At 57.9% G+C, this 14,455-nt stretch overlaps 6 protein-coding genes across 6 annotated transcripts; 4 read left to right on the top strand and 2 right to left on the bottom strand.

The window, feature by feature from the left end:
* Positions 1 to 430: 430 nt before the first annotated feature.
* On the top strand, positions 431 to 845 carry HRG_06009 (60s acidic ribosomal protein; the record flags this gene model as incomplete). The annotated part of the gene is made up of 2 exons (XM_044864480.1): positions 431 to 589; positions 672 to 845. The coding sequence occupies 2 exons, from the start codon at positions 431 to 433 to the stop codon at positions 843 to 845; spliced, it is 333 nt and encodes a 110-aa protein (XP_044721012.1).
* A 754-nt stretch (positions 846 to 1,599) lies between these two features.
* On the bottom strand, positions 1,600 to 3,437 carry HRG_06008 (ALG6, ALG8 glycosyltransferase family domain-containing protein; the record flags this gene model as incomplete). The annotated part of the gene is made up of 3 exons (XM_044864479.1): positions 1,600 to 2,360; positions 2,460 to 3,143; positions 3,203 to 3,437. The coding sequence occupies 3 exons, from the start codon at positions 3,435 to 3,437 to the stop codon at positions 1,600 to 1,602; spliced, it is 1,680 nt and encodes a 559-aa protein (XP_044721011.1).
* A 341-nt stretch (positions 3,438 to 3,778) lies between these two features.
* HRG_06007 (BRO1-like domain-containing protein) lies at positions 3,779 to 5,290 on the top strand (the record flags this gene model as incomplete). The annotated part of the gene is made up of 2 exons (XM_044864478.1): positions 3,779 to 4,960; positions 5,018 to 5,290. The coding sequence occupies 2 exons, from the start codon at positions 3,779 to 3,781 to the stop codon at positions 5,288 to 5,290; spliced, it is 1,455 nt and encodes a 484-aa protein (XP_044721010.1).
* Positions 5,291 to 5,604: 314 nt separating this feature from the next.
* Positions 5,605 to 6,294, bottom strand: HRG_06006 (uncharacterized protein; the record flags this gene model as incomplete). Its single annotated transcript, XM_044864477.1, has 2 exons — positions 5,605 to 6,118; positions 6,200 to 6,294. 2 exons carry the CDS (start codon positions 6,292 to 6,294, stop codon positions 5,605 to 5,607), a joined length of 609 nt encoding a protein of 202 aa, XP_044721009.1.
* A 2,112-nt stretch (positions 6,295 to 8,406) lies between these two features.
* Positions 8,407 to 9,465, top strand: HRG_06005 (stage II sporulation protein E (SpoIIE) domain-containing protein; the record flags this gene model as incomplete). The annotated part of the gene is made up of 1 exon (XM_044864476.1): positions 8,407 to 9,465. One exon carries the CDS (start codon positions 8,407 to 8,409, stop codon positions 9,463 to 9,465), a length of 1,059 nt encoding a protein of 352 aa, XP_044721008.1.
* Positions 9,466 to 10,038: 573 nt separating this feature from the next.
* HRG_06004 (mitochondrial carrier protein) lies at positions 10,039 to 11,112 on the top strand (the record flags this gene model as incomplete). The annotated part of the gene is made up of 3 exons (XM_044864475.1): positions 10,039 to 10,053; positions 10,126 to 10,306; positions 10,385 to 11,112. The coding sequence occupies 3 exons, from the start codon at positions 10,039 to 10,041 to the stop codon at positions 11,110 to 11,112; spliced, it is 924 nt and encodes a 307-aa protein (XP_044721007.1).
* Between the last annotated feature and the right edge of the window lie 3,343 nt (positions 11,113 to 14,455).

Here is a 14,455-nt window from a genome sequence, read left to right as displayed (position 1 = left end):
ATATCCACGCCACGGCGGCTAGGCGTGTGGCGGCACCGGTCTCAGGCGACTAGCCACACCGGTGGGGCCAGGACGTGTCCGAGGTACCAACTTGGTCGAGACCGCGCCCTAAGTTGCTCGCGTAATCCCCACCATTTGGCGCCCACACATGTAAAAATCCATGCCACTTTCTGCCGGCCCGCGACGAACATTTTGCAGCCTCGTCCCGTTCCACCACCACCACCACAAGTCAGCCAGAACTCGAAGGCTTCAGTCTCCGCCCAACTCGCGGTTAAATTGATTGATTTCTCGTGTTCCTCTCTACTTCGACAACTGTGAGCTCTTCTCTCCCTGTCTGCTACTCGCTGCTTCGCATTTGCTCTGCCCTTGACCTCGAAGACGCAAAGCGCTAACCTCCAATTCTCGCTCGGCCAGTCACCCCCCAGACAAGATGAAGCACCTCGCAGCCTATCTCCTGCTCGGCGTCGGCGGCAACGCGTCGCCCTCCGCCAAGGACGTCAAGAAGGTCCTCGCCGCCGTCGGCATCGAGGCCGATGACGAGCGCCTCAAGCAGCTCATCTCCGAGCTCGAGGGCAAGGACATCAACGAGGTATGATTCCCACCGCCTCTGCCCGCCCCATGCGACGGGAACCCCGACGAGAGCAGATTTGCTAACACGGCCCCCGTCACAGCTGATCGCCTCTGGTTCCGAGAAGCTCGCCTCCGTTCCCTCTGGCGGTGCTGGCGGTGCTGCCGCCGGTGGTGCTGCTGCTGGTGGCGCCGCTGCGGCCCCCGCCGAGGAGGCCAAGAAGGAGGAGGAGAAGGAGGAGTCCGACGAGGACATGGGTTTCGGTCTGTTCGACTAAGCAGCCCCTCAAGGGCGATGGCGGTCACGACGTCCCACGAATTCCAGAATTTTCGCCGGAAAAGCTGCGCGCAGGCCATGTGTCGGCTCTTGCACGCCTTGGGCATGAGAGAACCGAGTCCTCGTGGACAGGGTGGCGGACGGGTGTACGGACGGTTCTACGGACGACACGGCATCCGTTGCTCATGAATATTACCCTCGGCTCTTTTCTGGAGATATCCCATACCTTCAACGTGATCATGATGAGTGGACAGTAGCGAAACACCTGGTAGATTAGACCGCGCGTGACGTGAAATTCCCACTGCCCTCCAAGTCGCCGATGAGTGACGGGGGACGCCGCCTAGGACGCTTAACTGCATAACCCCCTGGTCCTGAGCAGCAGCGTTGGCTACTCTTCATGGTTCACGGGCGGACGCCCAACCTTCTCGCCCATCGCTTTGTTCCTTCGTCGCTGCTCTTCGGATCCCCTATATTCGTCGACTCCGGCGTACTGTTTAACAGCACGACTCAGATATTATTAGGATTGCCACCGCTTTATCGCCGCCGTACAATTACAGAAACGCAGCATGACGCGGGCCTACTAGTACACACAAAAGGGGGCTGTACAGAAAGGTGGGGGACCGCCATTGTACAGGCCAAGAGACGGCTACCACCTGCTCCTTTACCTGGTGCTTCCGACTGACAACTCCGGACAACCTGCCTGACAAGCTGTTATACTTCTGACTCTCGCAATCACATCCGTTCCGGTGTGATTCTTATTGCGTCTTGGCCTTTTTCGTTCGCCCTGGCGGCAAAATGTCACTTTCTTGGACCAGCTTCCACAGGCACCACAAATAGCAGACCATAAAACCTGCCGCCCCGATGCCCACGTTGGCAACCACCCAGAGATCCGGCTTGTCGAGTGGTGGGAGAACGGTGGCTTCGACGACATGCCATAGTCCCATGGCCGTGTAAAAGATTCCGTGAAATATTGCCGTCGCCCACTGGACACGCAGAGATTGGCCGACTTGCGCTTGAAATGGGGCGTCCCATGACGTAGGAGGGAATCCTAAAAGATATGCCCAGAGGAGTGTCAATACCGCGTACGGAATCCCCAGGTCCACGCGGCGGAGCAAGGGGAACATTGTCCAGGCCCCCAGCAGGTTGGCGAAGCCCACCCAGGCTCGGATTTCTCCGCTCAGCCCATGTCTGCCCGCCAGCAACAGCGTCATCGGCATCAGGGGTAGCAGTACGCTCTTCTCGTGAACCTGGTAGCTGAAGAGGAAGAACCCCCAAGCGGTCGCGGCAAACGCTAGGGGCATGGATGTCTTGCGCGGGCGCAAAAAGAGGATGAAATTCGGCGGTATGATTGCGAGCAGCGTGGCGCCGAGCGACGCCCTCTGCAGCATGACCGGAGACCAGTTGCGAAGCTTGACGACAACGTTGGCCGCACACCAAAAGTTGGCAACCTTGTCCTCGAACAAGCCCCTCGAGAAGGGAAATATTCGGTGCACCATCTGAATGATTTGCTCGACAACTGCGTAGGAAACAGATTGGGTATCAAGATAGTCGACTATAAATGGAAATAGAGGTGTCGGGGGAGGAGGCGAGTCCAGCTCAGGCCTCGAATCGATGCCGCGGTACCTATTGTACAAGGTCCCGAGAACAAGAGGGAGGACCAAGACGGCAAAGGAAAGGATGGTGACGAGAGCGACTCCGAAAAGCCGTGCGAGGCTGAGTCTCGGAAAGACACACTTTCCAAGGAGATAGGAAAAGACACTAAAGGCGTAATATAGGGCCATCTGCTTGAAGCCCAGGGCGGCGACGAACAAGACGGCGGCTGTTTTGTATCGGTCGGCCAACATGCTGTTCATGCTGGCGACAACCAGGCCGAGCATGACGGTGTTGTACTGGAAGTGGACGTGGTCGATGAGTATCGTTGCGGGCTGCATCAAGAACGCGACGAGGGCGACGGAGCTGGTCCAGGTGGCAACGCCATTGAGTCGGCCAAAGCGTCGCACAAACACAACAGCGGCGGGCATGTAGATGAGATACTCGGAGACGATGACCGTGGCTCTCATAAACACCTTCAATGTCGGATCATCGGAGCCGCGAGAGGCGAAAAGGGCGAACCAGGCCGGGTCGAAGAGAGCGCCAACCTTGCCCATGGCCCAGCTGTGGTAGGCCGTCAGAGGCGGATAGTCGAGGCCCCACCACTGCAGGTCATGGAAATACCACTGCGACACGGGCAGGTTTGTCGTCACCTCCATCCAGTGGCGCTGGGCTTCATAGTCGCCGTACATGGGCGGGCGTTGGAAACCTGCGGGCGTAGAGCGTCAACTCGGCGAAGCGTCTCCCGGGCAAACCGAAGATGATTACCGGAGTAGCCCCAGAGGCCTGCCGCCCACCTAAACAGCCCGACAACCATGAGGACGAGCGGCAGCACCTCCCATTGAGACGCCGAGGTTCGCGCGGGCCAGAGAAAAGCGGCCAGGGGGAAAGAAGGGGCCTTGACGAGCGTCTCGGAGCGAATCCGCGAGGGCTTGTCGGCGGCGTCGCTGGACTTCCTGGGCTTGCGCCGGGACTTGTGCGGGGAGGGGCTGGCCGTTGCCATTGTCACCGCATCGAAGGGATCAGAGGGCGGGTCACAGGGCTCATGAGACGTGCGGGCGGCGCGTCTTGTCTTGGAGGATGAGGCTGTTGTCTGTTCTCTTCACTGACCTGGCCTGTTTGGGCATGCGAGGTGGAGCTGAAGCGTTGGTGCGGCGTGGCGAATAGACACTGTGCAGCCCTCAGATAAAGCTTGGCAGGTATTGACACTGTGCGTGAGTTTCACCTCGGCACACCGTATGCCTCAGTTTGCGTATAAGGCTCTCGTGACCTCTCAAGACAGACAAACAATGCTGCTTGCATCCCGGGAAGGGCCTCTCTTCCGACCTGAGCAGCCTCTCCATCATGCCGTTTCCATTCGTGCTGCCGACCACGTCCGCCTTCTCCTTCTCATCCTGCTTCAGCTGCGACTCTCACCCGTCTCTGCCCATCAATGCCAGCACCCAGCGCGGCGTCGCGAGAGATACCCTCAAAAAGCACAAGCGGCTTCCGCCTGCCTCGCGGACGGCAAGTCTCGCCACTGTGATTTCAAGCCTGGGTGAATACATACCCTATCTCCTCGCTGTCGACGCTGGCGTCAGCTCCCACAGCCTGGTGGGAGGAGAGAGCATCAATGTCGTCTTGAAGATGGCTCCCTCGATCCAATGGAGGCCAACGCTATCAAGCGAAATGGTTCCAGGACGCGAGAGGCCCCGAGTTGCGATAGGCTCGCTAGAATATGAAATATTCTTCGTCTTGTCAACCTTGGCCTTCGCCTACGTCTCCACGGCCAGGTCTATACTGCAGCCGCTGTACACCACCACTGGAGAGTTTGTCGGCGCCAAGGAGAGAACAACGGCGATCCAGACTGCAAACAAGCACCTCCTCGACGCTGCGTCTATATACGAGTATCTCGCTGGCCGGAGTGAGCAGATCTCGAGCGCTCCCCCCTGCTTCGACGTTGCTCCCACCACGGCTCGGACCCTGGCGTCCCTGGCTCTGGCAGAGGCGACTCTCTTGGCAGTCACCAAAGATGACCCATATCCGACGGCCGTCGCCCAAGACCGGAACAAGGGCGACAAAGAATGGATGTTCAAGGCGCCCGACATCCCCAAGACAAAGGCTCATCTCAACGCGCGGCTGTGTCTGGCCGCCTCGGACCACGCGGCCAAGGCAGCGTCGCTATGTCAGCCGGCAGGATCCGGAATCAACAAGGGCAACCCAAGCTTTTTAAAGTACATGGATGATCTAAGTCGCACCAGCCGGGCCAAAGCATGCAGGTTCTTTGGGATCCATGCCGAGGTGGACGGCCATGTTGCGGAAGCCGTTGGCTGGCTCCGCGCAGGCTTACAGGCCCTCGGGTTAGAGGCCAAAGAAAGGGATTCGAAGAAGGGGCTGAGCTTCGGCCGGCTCAGAAAGGATCTGGCAGAGAAAAGAGAAGATCGGCGGATCGAAAAAGAGACGGCGTGGGGCGTAGATGCGGGCAGGCTGGAGGAGACGAGGGTTCTCGACATGCTATATGCCAAGTGGAACAAGATCAACGACACGGTAAGAAATCATGTTGCTCTCTCTACAGCCCCGACTTCTCCGCTGACTTTGGCTCAGATGAATACGCAACTGGTTCCGCCAGCCAATTCTCTGTTGGCCAAAATGCCCTCGGGCCGAGAGATTTACACGGTCCAGCCCTACAAGCCGCCTATGCTCGACCGAGAGGTCCTCGAAGCCATGCGCTCCCCGCCGGACGGAGATGATGACCTGGGAGACGAGATGAGCTCTGAAGATGAAGCGAGGGGGGGCCATCCGACACCTGTCGGTGCCTACCCTGGAGCCACAGACCATAGCGCCGAGCAGACGCCGAGCGGGAGCACTTATTACTAGCCCATGTCACGAAACTAGATTACTCTAGTGGTCGAATAGAGGACGAATGATGCAGTCTGGAGTAAGTCGCTTGACGAGAACTCTTTTTGATTACAATTACGCAATATGTATTAGTTTTTGCCTGTTTTGACAGGCGTTCAGATTCCCTTTAACCATCTCTGACCATCCCATTTTTTTTATACCTAAAACCAAAACCAAACTTTTATCCCGCCCCCCGCCCCACGCAGCCGTTACAAAGTGAGTCGTGAGTGTGTTGTTGCGTTGTGTGGTGTTGTTGCGTTGTGTGTGCCTGTTGCGAGCAGCTTTGGAGGCGCTCACTGGGTAGGCTGAGGAGCCCACGCAGTCATGACGCCGTCGTCATCCTTCCAGGCCGTCATGAAACCAGTGTCGGACTTGAGGGCGGTCATCTTGCTGTTGACCTCCTTCCAGGCAGTCATGAAACCGGTGTCGGACTTCAAGGCGGTCATTTTGCCGTCGTCTTGCTTCCAGGCAGTCATGAAACCAGTGTCGGACTTCAAGGCAGTCATTTTTCCGCTGTCCTCCTTCCAGGCCGTCATGACTCCGTCATCTCCCTTCCAGACCGTCATGAAGCCCGTATCGGACTCGAAGGCGGTCATCTTGCCGTTGTCTTGCTTCCAAGCGGTCATGAAGCCAGTGTCTGATTGCAGAGCCGTCATCTTGCCATCATCCTTCTTCAAGATGGTCATCCAGCCGTCCTTGCCCTGGATGCTGGTCGGTGCAGACTGGGGAGGTGCCGTCATGGCCATGGGCGGCGGGGAGGCTGCCCTCTGGACAACAGCCTTGGGTGTCTCGATAGCGCTGTAGCACCTACGGGTTCAAAGTCAGAAACGGGTTGTGCGAGACACGGAAGACTTTGGCTCTCTGAGCTGGGGCCCGTTGAACGCTCACCTTCCGTAGGGCTCGCCGCAGTTGTTGATGGCGGGCTTGGGCGCTGCGATGACGACCCCGGCGAGAGCAAAGAGAAGACCGGCGGTGACCTGCATCTTGACTTGGGTTTCTTGGAAAGAACCTTGAGAGATGGAGAGAAAGCTGTGGTAGAGGGTGTGTCTTGGGAGTGTTTGTAGGATGGTGTTTGGATGTGGTGTTGCTGATGCTGGTGAAGACCGGAGAGGAAGCCGTCCTTTATACTCATGAGTCTCGACACTTTACCGTCAAGAAGATGCTCGGCATGCTGTGATGAAAATTTTCTTCACTCGAGTCTCCGTCTCGCCTCCTTCTCTGACAGTCTAGAATGTCAACACGCCAGTGCGATCAGTTCAGCGTCGGATGGTGGGCAGATGCAATCCCACCCCCCGGGGGCAAACGACCCAACCCTTCAGGTTCCATCGCAGCACATCAGCCTCCCGGTGTCGACGGTCCGAGGGCGACGACGGTCCAAGGCGGACAATCGGGGACCAAGCACCCACGTGGTTCGCCACCCTTCTCACCCTGCTCCGTTCCCCGTGGGCAAAGCCGGGACGGGTGAGGAGACGTAATAGAGTGTGAGTGTATGGGTGCGGGATGGGCGGCATCAAAGTCCTTCCGAGAGGGAGCCGGGAGAGTGAGCATGAAAATCTCTGCAAATCGTACCGCAACCGAGGGTAGGATGTCCCGTACAGGCCGCCATGCATGCAGGAACGTTTGTTACTGAGTCACCTCTGCACGGGTTGCATGATGGTGCCGTGGCGAGACCAAGCAGTATGTACTCTGTACCAGGACGAGCTGTACTGTCAGTATGATGATGGGACGTGTAGGCAATCAACGGCCAGGCCGATTGTTATGCGTAGGCCGTCATTGTTCTGGAAAGAATCTCGCCATGGGGGGATGGACGAGGGCAGATGTCTGGGGGAGTGACCGGCCCCTAATGGCCATCTCTCACCGTGATGATGGCGCAACTTAGCCACGGCTCTACGATGCAGTCGCCGACTGCTTCCCTGCCCAGATAGAGACATGGACAAAGAAGGCGGGAAGCGGTCCAAGCTGCAGAAGACGACGGCATCGAACTGCAAAAGCAGCAGCACGGAACTTTCTGCCCTCCTTCTTCGACTTCGTCTCCTACTTTCTCTCCAACCGGCATTCGACGCCAACCCATAACCTTACGATTTGTCAAGGATACCAAACAACCACGGCGGCCAAGCCGTGCATATGCACACGGAAAACTCGCCATCTGCAAGGGCGGGAGTCGGAGAAAACGACACCACCCACACCCCATCGTGGGAGGGCTTGCTCGACGGGCCGTGGTGGATAGCAGCGGCTTTATGTACGGCAGAGCCCCTTTCCCCAGGAGGGCCTGGACGGGTCGGCCCCAACGTCATGCGACGTGCCGGCCGGGAGACGAGGCCCGTCTCCTGTCAGATCCAACGAGCAGTGGTTACGAGAAGGGTCACGTGTAGGACCCACAAGTGGCGGCTAAGGGCCGGCGGATTATCGGATGGCTGACGCTGAAACGGCAGTGGAGCCGGCCATTACATAAGACGAGTCGACTCGTTGATCACCATTATCGATAAGATGCCCTGTACGGAGTAGCTGGCCTGCAGGCTCAGAGCAGCTGCTAAATAACTTACAGTGCCTTAGTGTTAAATTGTCAGCTGGACAGCGTCAGCGATACCTTCCACTCACCTCCATTCCGCCGCCCCGAGGTCAGCGGCGCACGGCAACGGCTCCTTGGCTCGCGAGTCGTAGAACAGAAAGGGCGTGCGCGCATTGCAGGCAGAAACGCGAAGCGTCCACCGCCTTCGCAACGCTCTCTGCCACAGCCGCGTCGTCCTGAAAAACTTCATCCTTCGATGGCCGCGTCCTGCGCCAGAGCTGCCGCCGCCGCCGCCGCCGCCGCCGCTTCTGCTACCTCGTCCGCGCCATGGCGAGCATCGACAGCTAGAGGTTCGATTTCCCCTCTTTCCGCGGTAACTCGCCGGCCCATCTCCGTCTTCACCGGGTACGGGACCATACGCAAGCTCATCGCTTTCTCGGCAGCCTGCTCGATGCGCCGCGCCAGGCCGGCCCGTCCAGCGCTTCCTCCTCCTCCTCTCTCCCGCCCAACTCCCGGCGACGTGCCACGGAGCTGGATAGGCACAGCTACCTACTCGACCGCCTCAGCCGCCGCTCCGACCATACCCATGAAGCCCAGCTTCTCCTACCACGTCTCGGCCTCCTTCATCGCCAAAGACCGCCCCTACGACCCGTCGACGCACGTCTTCCACTTCAACCCCTACAACCGCATCCAGCCGCCTCGCCACCGGCGGCGCTCTTCGCGCCCCGACTCGGGCCACGATGCCTTCTTCGTCAGCCGCGTCAACGACTCGGGCGCCGTGGCGCTGGGCGTCGCCGACGGCGTGGGCGGCTGGACCGACTCGGGTGTCAATCCCGCCGACTTCTCCCACGGCCTCTGCGACTACATGGCCGCCGTCGCGTACGAGCACGGCCCGGCGGCGAGCACGCCCCTGACGGCGCGCAGGCTGATGCAGAAGGGGTATGACGCCGTGTGCAACGACGGCAGCGTGCACGCGGGCGGCAGCACGGCCTGTGTGGCCATTGCGGCGCCCGATGGCATCCTCGACGTGGCCAACCTGGGCGACTCTGGCTTCCTACACCTGCGCCTCAACGCCGTCAATGCCTACTCGGAGCCCCAGACACACGCCTTCAACACCCCCTTCCAGCTCTCCCTCATCCCACCGCGCGTCGCCGCGCGCATGGCGGCCTTTGGCGGCACCCAGCTCAGCGACCTTCCGCACGACGCCGACGTAACGCACCACCGCGTCCGCCACGGCGACGTCCTCGTCCTCGCGACCGACGGCGTCCTCGATAACCTGTTCAACCAGGACATCCTCCGCATCGCCAGCCGCGTCATGGTCTCGGGAGGCGCCTGGTCCATGACGCCGACGGGCGTCCTATGCGCCACAGACTCGATCGAGGCCCTCGTCAGCCCCGCTCGCCCCGCGGTCGGCGACGCCGACAACCGGCCGGAGAGGACGGTTACGCTCCAGAGCCTGCTGGCCACGGAGCTCGCGGGCGCAGCAAAGGCAGCGAGCATCAACGCAAAGGTCGACGGCCCCTTTGCCAAGGACGTGCAAAAGTACTACCCGCACGAGCGGTGGCAGGGCGGCAAGGTCGACGACATTTGCGTCGTGGCCGCCGTGGTATGCGAAGACTCGCCAAGCCCGCGGAGCAAGCTCTGAGCCCTTGCTTTTCCGGGTGCGAGAAGCCGACGGTACGAATAGATGACCCCAGTGCCCTCACGTATAGACCTGTACAACGCAAGTAGAACCCCGTTTCTCTTTCTCTATTCTGTTCTTGGCTTTGTCAAGCCATGGCTAGGATCAATAGGCAGCTTGGCGTGGTCCAGACACGTCACCTACGGATATGGAGCGAATCCTTGTCACAAACATGCGTCACGATGTAGCTGCGTCGAAGGCGAACAGTTTTGTGTCTATAAAGGAGGTAGACACAACAGAGGCAGGCCAGGTCTCTGGCTGAAGATGTCACGGGAAAGCGATTGGCAAGGGCTATCCGGTTGCCGAATCCAAAGGATTTCAAGCTCATACAATTGGCCTACATGACATGTGGATGTATGTATGACATCAAGTTGTCTTTCTGTCCAAGTCGAGTGCCTGTCATGGATGATGTCATCGCGGCGTTGCGAGACCCAGTGCGCAGATAAAGAAAGACGCAAAATAAGGCCTCGCTCGTAAACGACAGACACAATAAGCCAACAAATTGAGTCGCTCTCCGGCACCTCACGAGCACGCGTAATGGACGTTTACGTGGTATGCGGCCTAGTCTACCTACAACCGGGCAGGAAAAGAAGCGCTCACTGACCGAGGAGGGCGGGCTTCCAGGCCGGAGCGGTGGCCGCCTTTACCGTCGATGTAATCGTGTACCCGTTGGACACGCTCAAGACGCGGTACCAGAGCCAGGACTATATCAAGATGTATAGCTCGGGGTCGAGACACAAGCCTCTAGCCATTGGCGGGCTGTACCAGGGTCTCGGCATCGTTGTTTTGGCCACGCTTCCTGCTGGTGAGCAAGCAAATTGCCTCGACATCCGCAGGGAAGAACAGACGCATGGGTCTATATGGCTAACATCTGGCCGCGCAGCTGGCTTGTTCTTCTCAACCTACGAGAAGGCGAAGCACGCCTTTGCGAGGAGATTGCCCCTCCCCGAGGCGCTCGTGCACGCGTGCGCGTCAGGCTTGGCGGAAATGGCATCATGCCTGGTCCTGGCGCCGGCCGAGGTCGTCAAGCAGAACGCGCAGATGCTGCGTCGAGGGCAAGCAGCCACAACAGGCGCCGCCACTTACGAGTCGAGCTCGCTGCAGGCCTTTCGGCGGTTGGCGGGCCCCGGCGCTGCGGGCCGCCTCTTCACTGGTTACACGGCGCTGGTCGCACGTAACCTGCCCTTCACCGGCTTGCAGTTCCCCGTCTTTGAGCACCTCCGATCTCGGCTGTGGGAGTTGACAAGGAGGGGGCGTCGAGACCAGCCTGACGGGCTTGTCGAGACGGGCCTCATCGCCGGAGGCAGTGCCGGGGCGGCGGGCGCCGTGGCGGCGTTCTTGACCACGCCCAGCGACGTGGTCAAGACTCGGATGATGGTGACGGCCGGGAGTGATAGAGGCAGTGGCTCGGCGCCACGGTCCAAGCAAGGGTCGTGGGCCGTGGCCAAGCAGATATACTGCGAGCGAGGCATCAAGGGTTTCTTGAGAGGCGCTTCCTTCCGTTCAGGATGGACCGCGATTGGTAGCTCGCTGTACCTCGGGTCATATGACACGGCGAAGCTGTGGCTCAGGAGGAGAAAGCCCGAGCTGGACGATTCTGCAGGCCTCTGAGCCGAGACGCGCCCGTTGGCTGACAAGCACCTGTTTTGAGAAAGAGATTGATGCAAGGGAGTCGACACCCGGCAGAGGAACTGGAGGCGTGCGCTGCGTGACTTGCAGTCGAGCAACAATAGAGGATGGTCTAGTGGCCGACCACGTTATCGAGGCACCTGATGCGCATCCGAGTCCGTGTCTGTCTCGGCTCCTGGCGTTAGGCCGCCAGCAGAAGCGTTCCTTGCAGAAACATTTCGATATTCGCAACAAGGCAATATGCGCTACCCGCTCTCGACGGACCAATTGCTCTCGGCGCTACCTCGCCAAGGCTCAAGAAGCTTTTGAGCTAACGTACCTCACTGAGTCATGCAACGCACCACGTCATGCAACAAATTGCCCGACCGGCAAGCCAGAGCGAAAATTAATCCTGCAACCGACACAAACCATTTAAAATACTATTAAACATTACAATATGTGAAACACTTCATACAGAGTCTATCTATATGATGGTTTTCTTAGGAAATATGAGCAGGCGGTCTTGTGGTCCGCCCAGACCTGAGAGACTGAGAAACCGGCCTCCATACTTCCCTGCGCTTCCGTCGAACGGGAGGTATGTCTTTACCCCTAAAGCTCCGGGACTGTGGTCTCGAGCCACTGAAGCTTCAGAACCAATCTTTACCCTTTCTTCCTCCGAGTTGTTGCGTGGTTGAATGCCCGTCGCGCAAACCCGCTTCCAACGCCCCTCGTTTTTCTCACCGCTACCATGTCTTTTGTGCCCTCTTACACCAGGCTTTGACGTAGCAGCTACCTCAAACTTGACTTCCCGAATAGCCTGGCGTTCAGCCTCGCGTGCAGACCTCTCTGCTTTTAATTTTGCTGCGGCCTCCCGTTTCTCAGCTCGCTTTGCCTCGCGCTCCGCAGCACGCTCTGTCTTCTCTCGAGAACGCTGCTCTCGCAAGGCCTGACGCATTGCAGCCCGCTGTTTTTCTTCTCGGCAGATTCTCGAGCCTTTTCTTCACGTGATATGGCTACCTGGAGTCGACGATCTTCAATGGCTTGCTTGCGCTGCTCGTCGGCCTGTGCCTTGTCCGTCTGACGTCGCCGCGCCAGTTCCACCTTGGCTGGACTGAAAAAGACCGGCTGGCCACCACTTTCTTCCGGATTGAAAAGGCCCAAGGCCTTTCTGCGTTTCCCTTTTTTATGTGCAAGTTTGAGCGCTTCCTGTAGATCTCGATTTTCGTGTTGTACGAGCTCATATTGTGTCGCCAGTTTCTCTGATGCTCGGAGAGCGCTGTGACTCGGGAGTCCATCAGCCCTTCCTTGCGGAGACGGCGGGTAATGCGCCGAATAGCCCGAAGAGAGCCTGGAGTCTTCATCGCCCTTTCCTCAGATGCAGTTTGTGGGGGTGTCACATCACTGCTGTGGCTAATCTTGGACAATACTTTGCCGGGGTCGAGTGGATGGATTCCTGTGGCCCGCCAACCAGCCTCGATATTTTTGGCCGTAAATGCCTGGTTCCACGCATCACGAAAGAGTGGCCAAAAATTCCGTTTGGTAAGGCGAATTAACCCCCATCCAATGGACATCAGCTGGTCGGAACCTTGAGCATAATAGGTGGAGAGTGCGGAAAACAGGCCAACATCGAGTGGTTGAAGCCGATGAGTTGAGTGCGATGGCAACACAGCAATGAGAATTCGATTCCGATCGGCATAGTCAATGAATTTCAGGTTAATGTGACTATTGTGACCGTCTAAAATTAAGAGACGGTAGGCACGACCAGCCTTTTGCTTCGTATGGCAGTCAAATATGCGCTGAAGCCAGTGTAAACCCAGTGCATCACAGCTCCAGCCGTTTTCCGTACTGGCGAAGAAGGCTACTTCGCTGGAATGGTCAAAATCCTCAAGCCAAGTATCTTGAAAGTCTTTTGACTCCCCTTTGTAAATGAGGGCCGGTGGCGGTACGAATAATCTGCACATATGGCAGCGATCAGCGTGATGAACTCCCGGTTCCCGTCTTGGCTTGCCCCGACCAGTTTTCCGCGCCTGAGGGCTTCTCGGGGGACAACTCGCTTGGTGGAGCGAGAGAGACCAATTTGGAATCCCTTCTCGTCAAAATTATAAACATTTGAGGGACTGATGTTGTACTTTTCGATCTTTTCGCGGAGCTAGTTGGATTCGGTCAGAAATGGCGACTTTACGGCATTTGACCGAGTATTGTCGGCAGTATACCCTTGAAATGACGATAAAAGCAGTCTTACTAGATTGAAGAAGTTTTGGAAATGCCTGAATTATCAGCAGCCTTCCGCTGATGATCTATGGTGCGCAAATACAAGCTCGAAAGACGGTCATGGTGTCGCTTGCGGAAGCGGCTCACCCAGTTGACACCAAGCTCTGTCCCTGCGATTTCCTCGGCGATATTCTTCAACATCTGAGGGTAGGCGGGATACCACGGTCGGTCAGCTTATTGACGTGCCCAATAAGAATCTCCTCCTGCGCGCTGGTGAGTTTCTGTCGCGAGTAAGAGTTCGCGTCGTGATTTGAGGCTGTTTTGCCTTTGAAGCGGCGCCACAGCGTGGATTTGTCGATATTGTATCTCCTCGCGGTCTCTGCATATTTAGGGCGATCTTGGGATTGCAGTTCTATAATTGCCTCTGCAATACGAGGGTTGTGATCCATATCGCGTCAATTTGAAGAAGACGCGTCAGGTGTTGAAAATTGTTGCATGACCTAGTGCGTTGCATGACGCAGTGGGGTACGTTAGGCGTTTTCGCCCCGAGATGGTGTGGTGGTGCCATTGATCCAGGGTCAGGGTCGTGCCCAGGGCACACAAATGCTGGCCGTCGATCCTGCCTGGCGTCCGATGTTGACGCAAGCCGATTAAGCGTGTTGGTGACTGATAGATTGTCGTCCTTGCGGGCGCCCGCTTTGTCGAACCCCAGGCGCTGCCTTGCTTGGCAGAGCCAACGGCCTTTTTGGACTCTGGAATGGCGTTTGAAGACGCGGCAATTGCGAAATACGGGCCCCCGGCTGCCTCATCCGTGCCAACCCGGCTCTCCGGCATTTCTGACTGGCTCACCGCCAGCCAGCTGGGTCCCTGCCTCGGCCGCGCCGTCGTGTCATTCTCAAGCGTATTCCGTGCTTTTGTGCCTGTCTCATCCTGTTGCAGCAATGCTGCACCTTGTTTTTAAGCAGGCTAATAAGAAGGTGCTTCACTGCTTCGATTCAATGAAGTGAGTGGTGGCACTTACCGTCCCCTTTTCACGCATAAACAACACGTTTAAATTCCTTAAAGTTTCGCCCTTGTGTCGCCCTTGACCATCTTTGTCCGCTTCCCCCTCGACCTTGTTGAAGCTTGCTTCGAT

Source organism: Hirsutella rhossiliensis (genome assembly GCF_020360975.1).
Source record: "Hirsutella rhossiliensis strain HR02 chromosome Unknown scaffold00005, whole genome shotgun sequence".
Lineage (NCBI taxonomy): Eukaryota > Fungi > Ascomycota > Sordariomycetes > Hypocreales > Ophiocordycipitaceae > Hirsutella > Hirsutella rhossiliensis.
Note: the sequence above shows the minus strand (reverse complement) of the source record. Positions and strands in the feature narration are given on the sequence as shown.